The sequence below is a fragment of the Ambystoma mexicanum genome, chromosome 3q, assembly GCF_040938575.1.
Source record: "Ambystoma mexicanum isolate Mex_15411 chromosome 3q, UKY_AmexF1_1, whole genome shotgun sequence".
NCBI classification, from domain to species: Eukaryota; Metazoa; Chordata; class Amphibia; order Caudata; family Ambystomatidae; genus Ambystoma; species Ambystoma mexicanum.
In genome coordinates this window covers 1,016,434,304-1,016,453,650 of record NC_090926.1, presented here as the reverse complement: position 1 = coordinate 1,016,453,650, position 19,347 = coordinate 1,016,434,304, and the positions used below count along the sequence as shown (strand labels likewise).

Below are 19,347 nucleotides of genomic sequence, written 5' to 3'. Positions count from 1 at the left end.
GGCATAAGTGGTTCTGCATTAAGGTGCGGGGTTGACCCTCCACTCTAGGCGATGCTTGAGGGTTTTAAAGGATTTGATGGAGGGTGTTCACCACCTGCCACTAGGGCCTTATCTCTGGGTGGTGAATCTCAGTGTGAGAGCAATGGGGCATTGGAGAGCCAATGGTCGAAAAGGTCAATAGAGGGAGGTTCTTTCCTGGAGTTTGAGAGCATAAATTGGAATCGGACGGGGACGGATTTATATTGACCTGATTTCAGTGAGGTACAGGGGAGGGAGAGGTGGGGCTGGCGAGGGGGAGGAGGTCAAGAACGAAGATGATGGCGGAGTGATCGTTCCAGATTAGAGGGCATGAAGGCAGTGTGGAGATCAAGCTGGTAGAGCTGAATAAAGCATTCATGGTGTATCCTGCAATGTGAGTGGGGAGCAATATCAATTGGACCATGTTGAGAGCTTCCATATTATTGATGAGTGGACGGGTCATGTGTTTGGAGGGAACGTCAAACCAGATTTTGAATTCTTCTAATATGGTGAGGGAGGGGTGTGGTATCAGAATGGCCAATAGGGAGTCTGCAAAGTTTCTGTTGTAGCCATGAGGTCTGTAAAGGAGTCACAAACTATGGGTGAAAGAGGGAGAGAGTTTGATTTTTATTTGCAATGATTCGCAATCAGTGTTACAGTGTTGTTTCTCGGTGTGCAAGACTGAGAGGTGGTGTTTGTGAAGGATGGCTAATCCTGCAGCTCTGCTGGACCTTATTGTGCATGGTCAGGGAGTAACTGAGGGTGGAGGAGGGGTACCCTTGTGTGCAACTGGTTCATAGTCGTCACAGAACCAGGTTTTAGTGATGAAGAGGATGTATGGGTTCTCATCAGAGATGAAGTCAAAAATGATGTGTTTCACTGACGTGGGGACCTGCGCTGCACACTTCTACCTGGTTCCGGAGCAAATCGGTGCCGGGAGACCCAGTCGGCACAGCTTGCAAGACGCGGGCCCGCGCGCCGCAAGACAAACAAAATGGCCGCTGCGAGCTGCGGGTGAGCGGAGGGCGCCGCACGCCATTGCCTAACCCTACCCGTGTGACAGCGATAAATCGGCGGGGTGAGAGGAGCCATGCCGAGTTGCAGAGCGAACGTAGGAACAGGCGCATTGCGACAGAGCGGATCCCAGTGAGTGCCTTCCCGCCTCCTGCTGGTGGGATCCCCCGAGTCGATGGAACTCCCTCCCCTGCTGCGGATCGGGGAGCAGAGGCGGCGTGTCCCTGGACGCCGAACATCCGTCGTCGACGACCTGCAATCGCAGATGGACAAAACTCCCTGCAGTCACCATCTTCGCGGTGGTCTACGAACCCGCGTGCTGCTGTCGCCTGCCCCGGAGAAAACAGGCCCAACATCACCAAACCGCCATGAGCCGAGGTGGCACTGCGGGCGCTCCGCTTTGCGTCGAGCGCCCGATAGACTCCTAGGGTGGCCCTCACTCAACTCGGGACGAATCTTGGAGGCCCAATCCTGCGGTAAGGAGAAGGGGGGACGGGAGATTTGGGTCAAACTCCCTGTGTAATACTCCGGTACGCCCCCCCCACCCTCCACGGAACGGCCCTAAGCCTGGGACCGCCACTGCACGAACTCCTTCACGGGACCCCTTCACTCTACAAATATAGACAGGCGGCCATCTGCGACACATGCGGGTCACAGAGGACCAGGTAATGTTGCCCGTGAAGTAATCAAACAAGCACCATGGCCTGCACATCCTAGCGACAACATTCTGACAGCGAGGCTATGACTATAAACGCAGTCCCCTACAACAGCAGCAGTGACATAACCAGCGTTTGAATGGCGAGTTGAATGCAGACCTTGCCACGTTGTGCAAACGGATGCAACTGCTGCCACATGGCAATGAACAGGAAATGAGGCAGAATATCGAAACTATGCTTGTGTGACAGAGCTGAAGAGCCTATGGATTAGCAGTGCGCCAGGGGCCTTTCGCATATAGACACACAGATTAATCCTCGCTGTAAGGCGGTACCGAAACAGTAAAGTCATACACAACACGGCTATATGCGGCCACCGTATTCATAACACAGTGAAGGGCGCTCCCCCCAATAACAGTAGCTTTCCACGCTCCAGCTGGCGCCTCCACCCAGATGAGACATAGACCCTCGGAGTCACTCCATTAGAACATCAGAAATGGGGAAGGATAGGCCCAGGAAAACCTCCACACAAAGTAGGATTGAGCAATACGCAACCACACCGCTGACTCGCTCCCCAGAGAGGCCATCACTATCTGACGCGGACGGCGCGGAAGAGAACATTTCCCTCAAAGACATGAGTGCCATTGCCAGCTCTAGAAACTCCATGGGGAAAAAAATGGACAGCATTGGTGCAGATGTATCCTTGTTGCGACATGCCCTACAGAAGCTGACCTCCCGCACCGGGGAGGCGGAGGCGCGGATTTCGGAAACTGAGGACAACCTTCGCGGAATGAACCGCCAGATGTCCGGCATGTTGGCATGCATAAAGCTTCTGGAATCAAGAGCGGATGACAGTGAAGGCAGATCCAGACGTAACAACGTCTGCATTCTGGGCCTTCCTGAAAAGGCAGAAGGAGCTTGCATGGAGTTATTCCTTGAGGAGTGGCTTGCAGACACATATGATGCACAGTCCTTCTCCAAGTTTTATTCTATTGAGCGTATTGAGCGAGCCCACCGCATTCCAACCGGCAAGCCCATACCGGGTGCACCGCCACGTACAGTCATCGCGAGGTTCTTAAACTATAGGGACACAGATACAATTTTACAGCTGGCAAGATCTAAAGGAACTGTCACATATAATGGTTCAAGAATTGCTTTCTTTCCTGACTTCACCAAAGAAGTGCAGAAGGTGCGCCAGTCATTTGATCCCCTCAAACGCCTGCAATCAATGGGTGTCAAATATGGGCTAATCTTTTCCGCCCAACTCAAAATATTCCATAAGAACACAACAGTGCATTTCACAGATCATAAGGAGGCGTGGATCTGGGCCGAAAGACATATAGAAGGCGATTGGGGCGCTGTGGGGGGAAGGAGGGGAGAACGTAACAGACCACATCCTGAGCGGCCGCCTGGATCCGCAGCAGCAACAACAGATCGAGGACCCACAACATGCTGTAGCATAATATGAACCAACGGTACCCCGTATGTTTGAATCACCGTCAATACAAAGCAAGGAAACTACACCGCACATTGCACACATGGGTGCAATGGCCAACACGGCTGGCGGCCAGCCACAACGCCGCCCCTACCGAACAAAGAGCGAGCCCGGAGCACCGTGAAGCGGTGTTCTTCTGCCCAGCCCCAACCTATTCCCAATCCACACTACCTGTACTGCAAAACCGGATTGTCATAGGACGGGCAGATGTAGTATAAAGTTCATTTGTGTTTAAATGTTCATGTCGGGACGACCGATGCTTCAGTTGGGGGAGGAATATGGGGAGGGGGGAGTTGGTTTTATTATTTTTATTCAACGTTTAGCATGCAGGGGCAAGATGGACATATTGTACAGAACAAACTCGACACACCTACCGCACATAAAACCGAAGAGGCATATGTGCGAATCCATACCCCAAACAGCCAATGACACCTGAGACTGTCTCAATCCAAAGAAAGCTCAAACTCCTGTCATGGAATGTGAATGGGCTGGGATCCAGCATCAAAAGACGACTGGTACTGCAGCACCTAAACAGGCACTCCCCGGATATAGCCTTTCTGTCCGAAACACACCTAGCGGGGAACGTGTGCAAATTCTTCCAAAGATCAAACTACCACACAGCAGTGCACGCCGGTTTCTCTATGGGTGCGAGAGGGGTACTCATACTAGTTCATAAACAATTGCCGCTGATGATCACGCACACGCTACAAGACAGAGGAGGCCGCTACGTACACGTCCAAGCAACACTATGGAACCAAACCCTAGCACTCATGGCAGTGTACTCCCCGCCGACCCTCCTTCATGATCTGCTAACCGAAATTACCCCCATCCTGGCGGCAAACCCTGCAGATACATGGGTGTTGGGAGGGGACTTCAATGAGGTCATGGAGAATACCCTCGATCGCACGCTTTCGAGAAACGGGAACCCCGCAACCACCACCAAACTCGCTTCCTTCGTGTCAGCACTGGGACTGTGTGATGTGTGGAGAGACCTCCAAGCTGAGACTCGACAATATTCCTTCCATTCCGGGGCCCACGCCTCGATGTCCAGAATAGACCACTACTTCTTACCAAACCAAAATATCCATAAAGTATGCAGCGGATCCTTCCTCCTGCGAGGTATCTCCGACCACTCCCCACTGGTACTCGAACTGGAAACGGCGAGACCACGACTGCCCCCCTCGTGGCGACTGAACTCCTACTACTTGGGATTCCCAGAATTTCAAGAACACGTAGAGACAACCACCTCCAACTACTTTGAACTAAAAGCAGACTCGGTTGACGATCCCAACATACTATGGGAGGCCTACAAACCAGTCCTATGCGGAGAAATCATCTCATGGACATCCCAAAAAAGAAGGTGCAACGCGAGACAATCATAGAAGTCGAAAGTGAAGTCATGTCCAAAGAAATAGAGCACATTGCCAGCAACACCCCGGAGACGAACAGAGCGCTTATAATAGCACACAATAAGCTGCACAATCTATCCTTAGACTGCGCTAAAAAAGCACATATTGCTATGAAATCAGGTCTGTACGAAACAGGGGAAAAGGCAGGCAAAATGCTAGCGTGGCTGGAAAAGCGCGACGAAGGGCAACAGAAGGTGAAGTGCATCAGAACGTTGAACGCAGATCTAGTCTATTCCGATGCAGAGATTGCAGAACGCTTTGCTGAATTCTATGAGGACCTCTACAAACCCCCCACCAACGTCGCAGCCAACACCATACTGAACGATATCGACCTCCCAACACTCACCACAGAACAAGCCGCCACTCTAGACAACAAAATAACGACCGACGAAATATCAGCCATTGCTCAACTTCAAACAGGCAAGACCCCAGGTCCCAATGGGTTCCCACTTGACATTTGGAAAAAACTAAACCATCTAGACATACCCACCCATTTGCTCAATATGTTTGAACACTTCTTAAACCAGGGCGAGCTCCCACCAGATCTCCGCAAGGCCACCATCATAGTGATCCTCAAAAAAGGCAAACCCCCAGAGGAATGCACCTCCTACCGACACATATCTCTAATTAATAGCGAAGCCAAAACATTAGCCAAACTACTAGCCAACAGACTACAACTGGTCATCACGTCATTGATCCATCCTGGTCAATGCAGCTTCATGCTGCAAAGGTCCACCAGAATGAACATTCGCAGGCTGCATCTGGCGCTTGAGAGAGCACCTGCCTTGCAACAATCACTTGCACTGCTGGCCATAGACTTCGAAAAAGCATTCGACTCAGTTCACTGGGAGGCCCTGTGGGCAATAATGAGCAAGGTGCAATTTGGGGAATCATTCATAAAATGGGTACAACTCCTATACAATAACCCAGTGTCGGAGGTTAGAGTTAATGGGTGGCCGTCGCGTAGTATCCAACTGAGGAAAGGAACCAGACAAGGTTGCCCACTCTCGGCAATGGTGTTCGCACTAATAATAGAACCACTAGCAGCCCTTCTGCGAGACACCACCACGTGGACTGGCTTTAGATGGGGGCCGAACTGGGAAGATAAGGTATCCCTCTATGCAGATGACCTCTTAGTATACCTGGACGACCCAGCAGTCTCCTGCCCTGCGGTCACACAAATACTAATCGACTATGGAGCCTTTAGCGGGCTCAGGGTAAACTGGTCCAAATCTGTGCTGTTTCCGGTGAAGGGGATAGACTGCGTACCGACATCGGGTTCCCCATATCAACTTGAAACTACTCAGTTCCGCTACCTGGGCATTCTAATTACTAATGGGCTGGATAGCTGCATAAAACAAAACATCCACCCACTAGTTAAAAGATACGAGCAAGACGCAGCCCACTGGCTAGCATTGCCACTGACATTGCTGGCCAGGGCGGCACTCTTCAAGATGCTGGCCCTACCCCGGTTCTTATACATCCTCCAAAACGCCCCGCTCAATGTCCCCACCGAAGAGTTCCACAGAATAGATGGAACACGTAAACTCCTTTGGGGAGGGAAACGCCAGAGAATTGCCCTTAAAACCCTCCAACGCTCAATCTGGGAGGGGGAATAGGACTTCCGAACATCCAGATCTACTACTGGGTGACTCAAATGGCGACAGTTAAGGACATATCGAACGGAGACCCGACCATCCCGCACACAAAGGCCGAACTAGCTGCACGACACGGCATGTCCCCCGATTGAAAGTCTCTACTGTAAACAGACTCAGCCGCCTGAATGCACGATAGTAGCACACACGGCCCTGGTGTGGAAGGAAGTACACAAGCACCGAGGATGGGACGATAAGATTACTCCAGTCCAACCCATCTCGAACAATGCTCGCCTCTCGAGCCTCAGTAACCTCCCGAAATGGCCAAAGTGGGCAACAGCTGGCATACAAACCATTCAGCAGATATTCACGAACGGTCAGCTGTTACAGTTCCCCGAGCTCGTGGCAACACACGGTCTTCCAGACACTGAACACTATCACTATGGGCAATTACAACACGCACTCAACTTACACAGGGCCCAATTGGAGGACATGCCGGAATGCACACCAATGGAAAGGAATTTAGTCATAGACAGTGTGAGTACTAAGGTTACATCTACAATGTACAATGTTATTTCCTCATTTGCCACGAAAGAGCTCCTGAACCTGAAGACGAAATGGGAAGGAGATGTGGGCCCAATATTGCCCGAGGATCTCGGCAAGAATTCGGCTTGTTCAGCTGAAGATACTGCATAGGATATACTATCCCCGAGTAGCCCTGTATAATTGGGGGAAAACAACTGACCCCAAATGCCTACGCTGCAAACGAGAAGGAACCTTCTACCATATCCTCTGGCAATGCTTACGTATACAACACTTCTGGCGTGAATGTAGCGAAAGACTCACTAGCGTCATGTGTCGCCAGATCCCAATGAACCCCAAACTCCTTCTGTTGGGCATTGAAGATACAGTAGAAATGTCGCACTTTGAAAAGCTACTCCTCTCGACCGCCAGAGGAATTGCCAAAAGGAACATAGCGCAATTGTGGGGTTCAGAAATTACCCCGATATACGACCTAAGGATATCAGATGTGGATGCCATGATCCTAATGGAACGATGAGTCTACCAAGCTAGAGGCTGCCCGGCCAAAGCAGACAAAATCTGGGGAAAATGGGAACAGACATTATAACTCAGATACAACGCGGACGACGGGCCTCACCACGCAACCCTGTAAAAGCCGCACGTGATAACATCACGTCTGAGGCTGCTTGAGCAAGACCAATATATTAAAGACCATTCGTCGACCTGCCCGCATCTGTCTTACAGCATATGTGCTTCTTCGACCGCTTGTATTTGAACAATACCTGCTCGCACTGCTCTGCCACTTGCATGCAATGTTATATGGTTATGTATTGTATGTTCACAAAATGTAATAAAATGTGTTATTAAAAAAAAAGAAAATGATGTGTTTGTTTTTGGAGACCGGTCTGGCATTGATGAGGATGCAAGATGGCAGGTAAGCTATCTGTAAAAGTGTTTTGCTTGATACATCAGTTTGTTTTTAAAGGAAAATGAATTAAGAAGAACCACAATACGTTACATCGAGCAAGTTAATTCATTAGTGCTGTGTTACATTGTAAAAACCTTTTACTAAACCCCCATCAAGAGACAAATGAAGCATGATGGTTTGACTGTTCCTTGAAATATCTTATCTCCATTTACAGGTCTGTGGCAGTCTGTGCACATTGATGACCTGCGGAAAGCAAAGGACATGGTCTCTGATGTCACTGCCTTACAACATCTTAAAATCAGCGAGCTCTTCAGCACATGCAAGAAGAGGATCGATCAATTTGAGAGTAAGAATTGGATTGGTTTTGCTATTTTTTTTAATTCCTACACATTTATGGAACATTCTGTTTTTCACTTCTCATACAAATTACTTAAATGGGTGGCAAACCAGATTTGGGGCTGTCCCTTTTAATTTGCACTTAAAAGAGCAGGTGTGTGTCTGTGTGAAAGACCAGGAGACAAAGGTGTGATATGGAGACACATACACCAGTGACAGAGACAAGGTATAGACATAAGTATGATTTACATTTAGGGCCTAGAGCAAGTAAATAATGAACATACATACATACATGATTTGACAAACTGTCATGGCATTGTTCATAGGGTTTGACCGGGGTCGGTTTGGTCTAAAGCTCAAGTGGTGTTGGACCATAGTGAGGTTAATTCTCTGCTGCAGCTGACTGGTTTGGCTACTGGTCTAGTCACCCCCATAGCCAAATGTGTATCAGTCATAAGTGAAAATACACATGCTCTAGCCACAGACTCTTCTAGTGCTATATCTGCAGTCTCTAGACAAAATGAATAGTCTCCTTTTGATTTGTTAACCAGTCATATGATTTTGCACCTGTGCTGTTTTCAGAAGCAAATATTCCTCTTACTATAGTTCTGTTGTTTTTTCTTGAATTAAAAGAACTGGTAGTTGTTTCTCTCTATTTTGAACATTTTGTATTTTGGCCTTTTTCGTGCCCACTCTGGGCCAGATATGCCATACATGGAAAGCCCTTTCGTGGTCAAAGCTTTGGCATTCCTGGGCAGAGCATTGCGTTTTCGGTATGTGGTTGTTGCCAGATGCGGGAGCTAGAAATGTCTGGTACTAGAGTTCATCCTGGTCAGAGTGTTTGTGTTTCTGGGCAGATGTGGTGGCCGGTGGTTGTCCACGATTGTACAGCCCCGGAGTTTAATGGTGCAGATGCTTACCATTGGTGGGATCGAGTGTGACTCCAGCTCAAATTCAGGATCAAAGGTGGACTCTTGCAGTAATTCTTTAGATCTTCATTGCAGCCAGGGAACTTGAAGAGCATTCCGTCATCATTGAACTCACCCAGAATTGGCTTCTTCAACCGTGACATCAAAATCCTACTCCTTTGCTGATTTCCAGAAGGCATTCATTGTTGCATCAACCTCTTGTCAGGAACAACCAGTCTTGACCCCTTAAGGATCCCGTCTTTGGACGTCATTGGAAGCATCAAAGGGACTACCGTGTGGACTGATGGCCTACCACACTGCATTGGTCACCGTCCCGTGTTCAGGGTTAGGAACTAGTGAGAAAAGAGGCCTTCCCCTGGAGTTGCAGCTTGAGCATGAAGAGGGGCATTGCAGGTCCAGCTTCTTTCAGTTAAAGTAAAAATGCTTCACTTACTTCAAAAAGTCCAAATGTGGTCAAAACACCAGCAAAAGTTGGGGGGTGCCTTAAATTTCTATGGACGAGAGCAGCAAAAAGATAATCTTTCATATCAGTCGTCTTCTGCAGTTTGATTGCAGCTGTCATTGCTGTTTCTCACCTACATTTTGTCTGTGGGGTCCTCCTAGGTCGTCAGCATCTTGGTGGTCCATTCCCCATAGTGCCCAGGTCATCCAGCAGTGCAGTGCCAGAAAATGTCTTGCCAGAGCCCTAAATCCCAAAGCTGAAAGTGACCTCTGCATCAGCAAAGGTTAGTGGACCCAAAGGATTTGCAGGGATTTCCAAGGATTTGGATGGAATGGGAGTAAAGGGGGTAAGTTAACAAACATGTTTCTACCCCTCCTATCTCCATAGGGTTAAACGGTTAAAGTTCTAACGTTGTACGACCGTGATCGGTACTGTTATAGCCAAGGCATGGTCAGCCTTCTTAAGACTCTTAACTACCTGCAGTGGGTTACCTCGGGAACCTTTGACTCTTAAGGCACTAAGCCCCATCGCCTTTAGCAACGGAAGGGCATGTTAAGTGTAGGGTCTTATTGTTTTTAGGCTGTGTATTGTGTTCTTCTACCTTAGCTGTTTTCTACATTGTTTTTATTCTTACCTTAGGTTTCTTCACTTGCTTTAATATATTACCATGTTCTATCAAAGTGATCTAACTGTGTTAAAAGTGAAGTGTTGGTGCTCTGTCACCAGAGCACCCCAAGATCAATGTACATATGTTGATATTGTATGCTTAGTAATTTACTTAACTGTGATATTAATAACTAAAAGTTTGTTAAAGGCCTAATAAAAATAACTATTTGTTGCATTCTGCCCAAATGCTTGAATTATTTTTAATTTGTATTTATTGTTGGTTAAAAATTACCTTTAACAAACACGCATAAAAAGACTTGTTCAGAAATGTTCATGCTATAAAATATGTACACTTTACATTTAATAAAACATCTCAAGATAATACATAAAACATTAAAACTTTCTTCCAAGTCTAATCAAGTTATAAAAATGTTAATTTCTTAAAATTAATAAAAAATTAATAATTTATAAAAGGAAATTTGATCAAGAGTCCATCAATTTTCAAGGATTTAAGAAAGCCAACAACGACAATCAAGGATTTAAGAAAGCCAACAATAACATTCATATCAGATGTAATAAAACCATTTAGACATATTTTCCAGATATAATTCAAATCAATTAATGCTAGAATAAAACCAATGACTAAAATATCTTTATTTAATGGAAGACCAGGTGTCATGATGCCTGCCCCCGGAAGACCAGACCAGGCCCAGCAGCCCCGGAAGCAGGCATCATGCCACTTGGAGCATGCCCAAAAGCCCCAGTTAGGGGCTGTTTGGGTGCAGTCCTGGCGCCTATGGCGCCAGGCTCATAAAGATAGTCAGTCCTGGCGCCATGGGCGCCAGGCTCATTATTGATAACTTACCTGAAGCAGACCATGCTGCATACTCACCTGAGGCAGACCATGCTGCATGAAGACTCAAGCCAAATGAGGCTTAGGAGGGACTATTTTACTGAAGGGACTATTTTGTTACTTGGGTGGGGCTGTGGAAGAATACTTACCTGGATCTTCTTCCAAGGCTATTTAAACCACGCCCGGACAGCCTCACGTGCTTCGCGTTATTCTGCTTGCTGCAGCGTAACGCTCACCGTTTTTTCAGCAGCTCCAGTCTTCAGCCACGCCCGCTTCAGTCCGGGGACTCCTGAAACAAGAAGAAAAGAAGGATAAAGGTTAGAACTGGAGTTTTAACTTTAATCCTTACCTGAATCCTGATCCATTTCGCCACGCAACTGAAAGACAGAAGTCTTTGAAGCATCGCTTCGCATTCCTACGGCGCCGCGCTGAACTCACCTGCTTGGCGGTACTTCAGCATTCCATCACGCTCTCTCCATCTTGCGGCCGCCCTCCGACACCTAAGGAGACAAAGACAGCAAGGTGAGCAAGGGGACTCTCTAAGGCTATACAAGCTACCCCCAAAGACTTACCTGATTTACCACGGGAGGTACTCTCCTCATCTCGGGTCGGCGCAGTCAACTCTGCTTCATCGCCGTACCCCGGCCCCTAAGGGGAAAACCACAATAGACTTACCTGAATCTTACCAATTGCCATTTGGAAATCTCCGAGTGGATTAATCGGCAACCTGCAAGGAATCGGACAGAGTGAAGATCAGACATTTGAACTCTTATGAACAATTGGACTTTACAGTCAATACTGGAACTCACCAATTCCTCTACGCCAGTGAAGTAACTGGTCATCAAAGCGCCACTGCGGTCGACGCAGGATGGAGAGCTCATCCTTCCAAACCATCAGGTGAGACTAAGGAGGGGACATCAAGAGTGATCTGTGGGAAGACAACGGGAGTGGGGAAGGTGGGTTGACACTCAATTCCACGGGTGGTTAATTCCTCTTCTCCTTCGCAGAAGAATATTCTTGCGAGCCAGACAAACTGGGCTGAGCGGGCCAGTCCAGTCAGTCATCTCGGCGCTGCATGTCACGCTGGTGGAAACAACAGCGGCCCAGTTCCGGTCGATGACTCCGTGGGAACCAGGTGAGTGTAACACCAGGGCAGCTTATAAGCAAATGCTTCAAAGTTTGTTTCATTTGGAGCCCGACAACACCTTCAGTCTGCTTTTTCTTTTTCTTATTTTATGTATCTTATCAAAATGTAATTTGTCAACTTTAAGTTCCATCGAAATCGCACAAATTTGCTCCTTACTCATCTGTTAGGATATAGAGCCCAATAAGGAGCTAACCTTCCCAATGTCTTATGATCATGTAAATGATTCAATGAGGAATAGCTATGAAACTCTCCCAAATACAATCCTATTTCACTAAAAGGCATTTCCAGTAACCTAACCTGTCTACTGATTCCTCTTTATTAGATCCATTCTCATGCAAAACATTTTCACACACAGATCTAAATGAATTTATATACATAGCCATTCCATATTGATGATCTGTATTTATCATCTCCTTTAAATCATTATGCAATGTATTGTTAGTTGAGTTCAAAATCTTCCCATACAGATTAAAGTAATTCAAAATCACTGCATCTTAAAAAATCCAGTTCATAATAAATTGCTGGTATAGGAAATTAGTTTGGGATTCTAAGAATTTTCCTCCGTATCAAGGCCTCAAGAAGTTCAACAAAATACAGTATCCATCCATATTTCAAATAATGTTGTCCCTTAAATTAATGTAGGTATTATTTTCCTAAAATGTATAATAAAGGGCGTCTGTCAGTGTCCTGATATGCCCAGGAGTGTAAATAATAATAATATGAAAGAATCCGGATGGGAGATTAAAAACAATGATGTTTTGGATTAATTTATTGAAGCTCAAAACAATTTCTTTTGCATACTGATAGGCATTTGTTGTTTTCACAAACAAGACAGTAAACTGACAGGTTTTTCTACTTGATTATTGAGGTAATGTTCATATATTAGTGCACATTCTCAAACAAACCAATTCACATTACAATGTACACATGAGTAAGTGCTGCCTAGGACTACTGGTGGTCCAAGGGTTTTGAAAAAACAGTACACCCAACAAAATATATAAACACAAAAAGTTAGAAAAGGAGTTGTCACAGATCATAGACACTGTAGTGTTTCGGCCAACGGTAGCAGTTGTTAAGAGCAGGCTGTTGTGTTGGCCTTCTTCTGGATAGAAGTGAAGGGTGACTCTGTCCGTGTGTTATCCGTCAGAGTATAATAGACAAGTGAAAGGCTGTTATGATCTCAGTGATATGTTGCTTCTACTTTTGGTTACTTGTTAGTGGCTAGTTGGTGCCGAAGAGATACACTGTGTGTATTCATGTAGAGCTTACCGTCAAGCGTTGGTGCGGCGGTAAATCTGTTACAAGTAGTCCCTCAATATTTCATGGTGGAGACATGGATTAGTGGTGTGTTCAATACACTACTAAGGATTAGCCTGGATGTCCTGGGTTCAAAGAGTTCACCCGGATATGGCGATGCCTATTAGTGGCAAGCCGAATCAACAGGTCTGTCAAAGGAGAGACGAAAACATAGCATGTATCCCGTCTGTTTGAAATCAGTGTGAGTAGTCACAATAATGGTGATACTAGGTGTACGTGCTGCAAGAGCACGTAATATGTGAGCATGCCACACGATAACAAGTGGATATGTGGTGAACTAATCAGACTAGGTCCCACCGCTAGGAGGCACGTAATTGGGTACGAGTGCGCGCCAAGTGAGGGCAGTGCATGTCGGAGCCCTTGATGTTGCAAGGGCGAGGAGATATAAAACACTTGTGTGTTTGTAGAAGGCGCAGCGACATTCAGTGCGAGGTCTCGGCCCCTGTGTTAAAACGGGCGTGCAAGTAACACTGAGAGGGGTTGCTGTCTAGATGGTATGGTGAGACCCAGTACGAGGTTTTATGCCAGTGTGAAAATAAGGGCGTAACAGTCCCGATCCACGGGATAGATCGTGTGGGTGATGAGGATCGGCATACCAAAGTCGGAATCGACTTGTGACTGGAGAACCCTGATAAATAACTGTAAACATGAGAGGGCACGGAATTTAGCAAAATCGTGCAAATGTCCCAGCGGACGCTTGTTGCTGCGACTTACTTGGAGGTTCTGCAAGCGGCTGAAGCTTTCTGCAAACGCGGCGGTGTATGCTGTGCGTTGCCGTGGTAATGAGTTCTGCTATTGTGGTAGACTCCACCCCGCTACCGACTCCGCCAATGGTAGAGCACCTGGTGGACCAATTGGAGCGGGGGCGTGTGCGTGGTGTGTCGTGCTTCTAAAGTAAAATTGAAACTGAGTATGATAGGCTGGTGACTCGGCCCATACTGAAACGCACTCAAGAGGCCATTTTGATGAGAGCGGCTGCATGATGCCCTCTCTTCCTCTGCTGGATCTCCCGAACTGCAGGAACTACCAGAAAAAACTGCCAGCGCAGGAGCCTCTTCTTCATATTAAGGTACTTTGTTCCGCCAGGCCGCCCTTTTCGTGTGGTAGCGCTAAAGGTGTTTTAAATCCTTTTACCTACTTGTTGGGTTGGCCGCTCCTATCTTCTAACATTGTCTTTCACCTTCTGCAACCACCTTTTCGATTCGTTTAACAAAGACTTGACTACAGCTACAAGAACATTTTGCTCCTGGTCTCTTTGAACTGTACCACTGACTCTGGCACAGGCCTATTGACTGTGGCTGAATTTGTTAGACCTGCCTTCTCTAGATTGCTTCTCAACTAGAATTGTGTTGGTGCACCTAATTCTTATAACCACCTTTTCCTTCCCACTTTTAAAACTTGTGAAGTGCCATTTTGCTCGGTTTTCATTTAAGTATTCTCTATGCTAAAGTACTGCCTTGCCTAAACTTGTTCACAAACCTATTGGGAAGTGTTGCTAGGGTGCCTAAGACTATATTCCTGTATAACTTGTACTTTCCCTCCCTTGTGAGAAATTGCTTGAGTGCCATTTGTGTTTGGTTTTCACTGTGCCGTTTTGCTCAGTTTTCACTCTTGCTCAAACTTGTCTACAATTTAACAAGGGAGTTGTGTATACTTTTCTTGCTGATTTTAACTTGCTTTATTAACTGTGATTAATGTGTTGAACTAGAAGTGTGTAAAATAAATATATATATTCTTTTTAATACAAAGCTTTGGTCAGTGTTTCCTTGTACCATAGTGCTGTAGCCCCATTGTGTAAACCCTGAATACTGCTCATCTCCCTCTTGAGATAAGTCTGACTGCTTAGCCACAGCTACCAACTAAATCTTTGTGGTGCGGTCTGGTACCAAGGGGATTTATTGCTCATACCTGTAGTCTTAATCTTCTGTAGTGCTCCCTAAGGGAACTGCACAGGATTCTGCCTAACAAGCAAGGATATTATGTTCTTAGCAGGGAAACATTCCTTACTACGTTATCTGTATGACTTGGGTCATGAGCTAAGGGTCAGATAGTTTTGAACTAGAAAATACCATTCTCCGCGAAGGAGCACCACTAGAGGAATATAATAAATGTTTTAACTGCCTTTTACTACAGTGTTTGCAAGACAACCCGGCACCTGGTCTGCTGATTAGATGCAGCTTCTGCTCGCCTTCAAGGATTGAGTGAGAGAGAAAAACAATGTATTTTTGCACAGTTTGACATTCCTGTCTGTGTTAGTATTTCGGCATTCAGGCCGTGGCCTGGCACTGTGTGTGAGTTCGAAGCATAGACTATATTTGCAAAGCGTTTTGACAGAAAAGAAAAAAGAAAATGGCCAACATTTATACAAAATGGACGCCCTTTGGTTACGTTGACGATTCATTTGTCACAATGTTTGTCACATGATGCGATTGGTTTCAGGCCAACATACTATACATATCATTCGATTATAGGGTTAGTTTTCTGGTCTAACACCGTAACTGTGGACATTTTCCTAGAGAGTGAACATTGATTGTCCATTCTGACCCGAATATTTGTATTGGAATATAGGGCAATAATAAGTTGTAGCAAACCATGCAGGATATCCCAACCAGCAAGTTTTGACCAGAGCAGATTTCTATTGACTTTGTCAAAAGCTGCTGACAGATTGTCACCACATATAAAGACTCAACCTTTTTAGTCCAAGCTAATTTCAGAGCAGATTTCAACACAAAACCATTTACATTAGTACTGTGATATTTTATTTTTGGTAACCTACCAAAGCCCCAGACGCCCAGCTCTCAAGATAACATAAGAGTAATGCTGCAAAGATCTTGTTGTCGGCATTCAGGATTGAAATTGGTCTATAATTATTCAGGTCCTGGCGATCGCCCTTTTCATATACCGGGATGACATATTCTGTTTGCCATGACAGAGACAACTAACCGCTTTTAACCACTTGTTGAAAATACATAGTACATATAGCTTACCACATTACAGGATTCTCCTTGAACACCATGTTTGATAATATATTGGGACCAGGCTCCCCATATTTACTAATACCCTGAATTATCTCAAAAATTATGTTTTGATCCAAGTCCAATTGCCAGTCTTCAACATAAAATTTACATATAACATCATGGTCTATTCCATCTTGATTTCCCTGTCGAAATACCACCCTAACAGGTTCAACCCATTTTTCTTCACTTGCAGGATTCAATTGTAAGTTTACTTGGCTGTGACTTGAGTCATTAATAAGTCTCCAGAAGGAAGCAGTATCTTTATCATGCAAGAGCTCTCTAACATGTTCTCAACGTCCCACTGCAAGAGATCGGTGCCATATCCTTTAGACCAGTTGCAGTATTTTTGTTTAACTTTATTTATCAAGGCAATCCCACTTCTTCTGCATGGGGTCTGCTCCAGCCAATGACTGCCCTCTGCCTAAGCCCCTCCCCTGGCAGTCATCTTCAGATTTTTACTGCATGATCATGTGTTATAAGTCCTTGTGTTTTGCTCCAAGAGCTTTTCTACGTTTGAGCACTTTTTCGATAAAATGTTTACATTTTTGGCAAATGGAGGCCTTGTGCTCTTAGTTTCAAGCAGGGATCCGTTTGTCGGCGTCTTTCAATGCCCTTCAAGGGCAAGAATCGTCGAGAGTTTTATTGAAGATTCCAGAAGGCCATCGGGCGTACGCCGGACCATGTTGGAGGAGAAGGAGGGAGGCTCCATCTTCAAGCTCTGCTCCAACTGTGGATTGAGAAATGTGTTTGTGGAGGACAAACTCCCAGTGCCTCTACTGTCTCCATCTGGACCACATGGAAGCAGATTGTGAAATCTGCTTTGGGTTCTCCAAGCGCACCGCCAAGGATCACCACAGTAGGTTGGCAGCGTGGCCCAACGCCAAGGCCTCTACCACATGCGGCAAGCAGGGGCATGCCTCACCCAGGACTGGCCGATCCGAGGTGCAGGCTTCTAAATCCTTTGAGGGCACTCCTTCCGTGGGGGCCCAAGACAAGGCCAAGCACTGCAAGTCTGTTTCCATCAGGGTTGCTGCGAAAGCGGGTCCAATGACGGGCAGAGCGCATTAATTTTCACCATCTGCCTCCATCTCTGGTCATCACTCCAGCTCTTCCTCGAAACCCAGGGAAGCCGCGGGAGAAGCCATAGAAGACCAGGGCGCAGGGAAAGGTGTCCGACCTGCCCCTGAAGTCCCAGGTGATCCAGACAAAGTCTGGATCAAGGAACAGCAGGGAGCTGCGCTCTTGCCACGAGTGGGAGCTTCGACAGGATCAAGTGGATGGCCTCTTACTCAAATGGGGCAGACCCCAGATCGATCATTTGCGACAGTGACAAATTCTAAATGCCAGAAGTTTGCCAGCAGGTTTCACCAGCCGAGGAGCATAGGACGTGTTTGCCTTCCTGTGGAAAGGCCTCTTCCTGTACGCGTTTCCTCTGTTGCCTCTCCTGCTGCAAGTCATCAATCATCTCAAACAGTGCCGATGCAGGATGATCATCATCGCCCTGGCGTGGCCGAGACAGATTTGGTAGCCGGACCTTCTCAGCCTGTCGACGTCTCCTCCGGTCAAGCGGCCCGTGCTTGCGGATCTGCTTACCAGGGAAGGAGGCACAATCCTGCACCATGACTCAGGATCGCTGAACCTGAAGGCCTGGCTCCTGCAGCCTTAGAGTTTGGTGGGTACGAGCTACCGGCAGACTGCAGGGAGATCCTTGCCACGGCCAGAGCGTCGTCGACTCTTCAGTGCTACGGGCACAAGTGGACGTGTTTTGTGATTTTGTGCCCCACGCAGAAAATCAACCCTCTGAGGGTCACGGCCCCTTAGATCCTTCCGTACTTGTTGTCGTTGGCCAAGGCGGTGCTGGCGTATGCCTCCATCAAGGTGCATCTGGCAGCTATCTCCCGCTACACCAGGTCTCCGAGACGGTCTTCTCTTTGGTCACACCGTATAGTCAAAGAGTTCCATAAAGGACTGTTTAATTTGTTCCCGCCGGTGAAGGCGCCTGCCCCGGCATGGAACTCAATGTGGTACTGACAAGGCTCATGGGGGGCCCCCTTTGAGCCTATGCATTAAGTTCCTTTAGTGGAAAACGGCTTTTCTCGTGGCCATCACCTCTGCCAGGAGAGTAGGTGAGATCCAGGTCCTTTCATGCAAGCAGCCTTATCTGACTTTCCAGGAGACGAGGGTGGTGCTGCAGACGCACCTCTCCTTAATGCCAAAGATTCAGTCAGAATTCCACCTCAACAAACCTTTGGTGTTGCCAGTGTTTTTTCCGACACCTTCGTCGCCGGCTGAAAGGACTTTGCACTTGCTGGATATGGCGAGTGCACTGAAGTTCTATGTGGCACGCACAAAGAGTTTCCGGAAGACATCTCAACTTTTCGTGAAGTTTTGTCCTGTGAACCATGGGAAAGTTTTGTCCAAGGCTTCCATTTCCAGGTGGCTCTCCGGCTGTATCACACACTGTCACCAGTTGGCAAGCCATCCGAGAGCCCATTCCACCAGAGCGATTGCTGCTACGTGGAGGTCTACGCACACCTTCACAAGATTCTACTGCATCGATAGGGATTCCAGAGAGGAGTCCAGGGTCGGCCAAGCAGTGCTACGTAACCTGTTCGCTTGAAGGTGAGCCTGCTTCTGTTCTTGCCATCTCCCATGGTTGTGTATGTGTGTACTGCTATGTATTCTCATGAGTTCTGACATAGATTCACATGCAAATCCTCCCTGCTACCCCTCTGCGGCTCTTCTTGGTAATACTGCCACTTAACATGCTATCAAATCCGAAGATGGCTGCCAGAGGAGGGGCTTAGGGAGAGGGCAATCATTGGCTGGGGGCACTATGACCCAGAGCTCAGTGATTGGTTTAGAGGAGAAAGACAGTTTGTAAGTGAAAGTGAAACAGTTTTTTCTTTTACTGAGGATTCTCACCCTGATGATGGGGAATATTCATGAGCATGTGAATCCATGCCAGACCCATGCTGGAGAACAACAGTAACGGGTAAGTAACATGTTCCATGCTCTACCTTCTGCAGTCTCCCTCTTAACTGTCTTCCGATGTGCCCCTCCCAC

The 19,347-nt window shown here is 47.0% G+C and overlaps 1 protein-coding gene across 3 annotated transcripts in view; it reads left to right on the top strand.

Annotated features, from left to right (window-relative positions):
- The window catches only part of RNF213 (ring finger protein 213), a 3,248,263-nt gene that overhangs the window by 2,065,376 nt on the left and 1,163,540 nt on the right, over nucleotides 1-19,347 (top strand). For all 3 annotated transcript variants that reach the window (XM_069655189.1, XM_069655190.1, XM_069655188.1), the window contains exon 31: nucleotides 7,849-7,980. In XM_069655189.1, coding sequence (XP_069511290.1) covers nucleotides 7,849-7,980 — 132 coding nt within the window. The remainder of the gene's footprint in view (nucleotides 1-7,848; nucleotides 7,981-19,347) is intronic.